This window comes from Octopus bimaculoides, chromosome 25, assembly GCF_001194135.2.
Source record: "Octopus bimaculoides isolate UCB-OBI-ISO-001 chromosome 25, ASM119413v2, whole genome shotgun sequence".
NCBI lineage: Eukaryota > Metazoa > Mollusca > Cephalopoda > Octopoda > Octopodidae > Octopus > Octopus bimaculoides.
In genome coordinates this window covers 6,348,086-6,349,850 of record NC_069005.1, presented here as the reverse complement: position 1 = coordinate 6,349,850, position 1,765 = coordinate 6,348,086, and the positions used below count along the sequence as shown (strand labels likewise).

The 1,765-nt window shown below is 44.8% G+C and overlaps 1 protein-coding gene across 1 annotated transcript in view; it reads left to right on the top strand.

Annotated features, from left to right (window-relative positions):
- The window catches only part of LOC106873014 (aladin), a 28,484-nt gene that overhangs the window by 12,862 nt on the left and 13,857 nt on the right, over positions 1 to 1,765 (top strand). The window contains exon 7 of the mRNA XM_052976812.1: positions 678 to 798. Within this exon, the coding sequence (XP_052832772.1) occupies positions 678 to 798 (121 nt within the window). The remainder of the gene's footprint in view (positions 1 to 677; positions 799 to 1,765) is intronic.

Here is a 1,765-nt window from a genome sequence, read left to right as displayed (position 1 = left end):
TATATATATATATATATATATATATATATATATGATGGGCTTCTTTCAGTTTCTGTCTACCAAATCCACTCACAAGGCTTTGGTTGACCCGAGGCTATAGTAGAAGACACTTGCCCAAGGTGTCACGCAGTGGGACTGAACCCGGAACCATGTGGTTGGTAAGCAAGCTACTTACCACACAGCCACTCCTACGCCTACTCTAATAATCTTCAATAATATTACCATTTTTCTTATATGAACCCCGAATCTTCTGTTTTGCGGATCAAAATGATTCTGCATTGCCACTGGTACCACCACAACAGCTAGTGCTACTACTACTACTACTACGACCACCGCAGCTACTAATACTACTACCACCACTATACCATCACCATCATCAATACCATTGTCGCTACCATCACCAACCTCACCACCACCACCCAGCCACTACCACCATTACCATCAACACTACCACTACTACCACCATCACCACCCCCACCATCACCACCCTCTTCACAACCACCACCACCATTATCACCATCACTACTGCAGCCATCGCCATCCTCACAACCACCTTCACCACCACGACCACCGACACTATCATCACCGTCCTCACCACCACCATTGCCACTTCCACCCTCACCACTGCCACTACCTCCTCTACTATTAATTCAACCTGTTTTTATTTTTGCTTGCAGACCATCGGCCAGTTGCGTTCAGATTCTGCAACAAGACCACCATTCTCCAGTGTCCAGTTTAGGCTGGAGTCCAAGTGGTGACCTTTTGCTCTCAGCTTCACCCATTGACACTGCTATCATGGTTTGTTTCTTTGTCTTTTTCTTTTCTTTTCACTCATTTAAAAAAAGAAAAAAAAAACATTGCAGATATGAAAAAGCTTAATGAGATAACAGGTCGTTAACCTCATTAACCTATCGGATCAGTGATTTATTGCAAGGTCAAGGGCTGAACAACTCTTCAGAAACATTTATGGTGTCAGAGAGTATGTGTAACGTACCTGTCTACATATAGAGAGTATGGATGGACCTAACTGTCTGCCTGTCTATCTGTCTGTCTGCCTGTCTCTCTCTCTCTCTCTCTATCTCTCTCTCTATCTCTCTGTCCCTCTCTGTGTCTATCTTTCTATCTCTCTCTGTCTATCTATCTGTCTCTTTCTGTCTCTCTGTGTCTCTCTCTCTCTGTCTCTCTCTGTCTACGTGTCTATCTATATCTCTGTCTATCTCTCTGTCTCTATCTGTCTGTCTGTCTCTCTCTGTGTCTATCTCTCTGTCTCTCTCTGTCTCTATCTGTCTGTCTGTCTGTCTCTCTCTCTCTGTCTTCATATTTATATCATTTTTCAGATCCCCCCTCTACTTCCAGCTTCTCTTTCAAATACAATTAGTAATGTCCCCCCTCCTCTGTAACAAGAAACCTGTTCTACTTTGGCCCTTTCCCTCACACCTTACCCCTCCTTATTCTCCTTGCATAAAGTTCCCCCTCCCCACGCAGAGTTCAGTCTTGAAAGCTGCATGGCAACCCCAGTAGTGCAGGTGCCACATAAAAAGCACCCTGTACATGCTGTGAAGTGGTTGGTGTTAGGAAGGGCATCCAGCTGTTGAAACCCTACTAAAGCAGACCTTGGAGCACAATGCAATCCTTGAGACTGTCAGATCCTGTCAAACTGTCCAACCCATGCCAGGGTGGAAAAAGGGACGTTAAATGATGATGGAGATGACACACACACACACACACACACACACACACACACACACACACACACACACACACA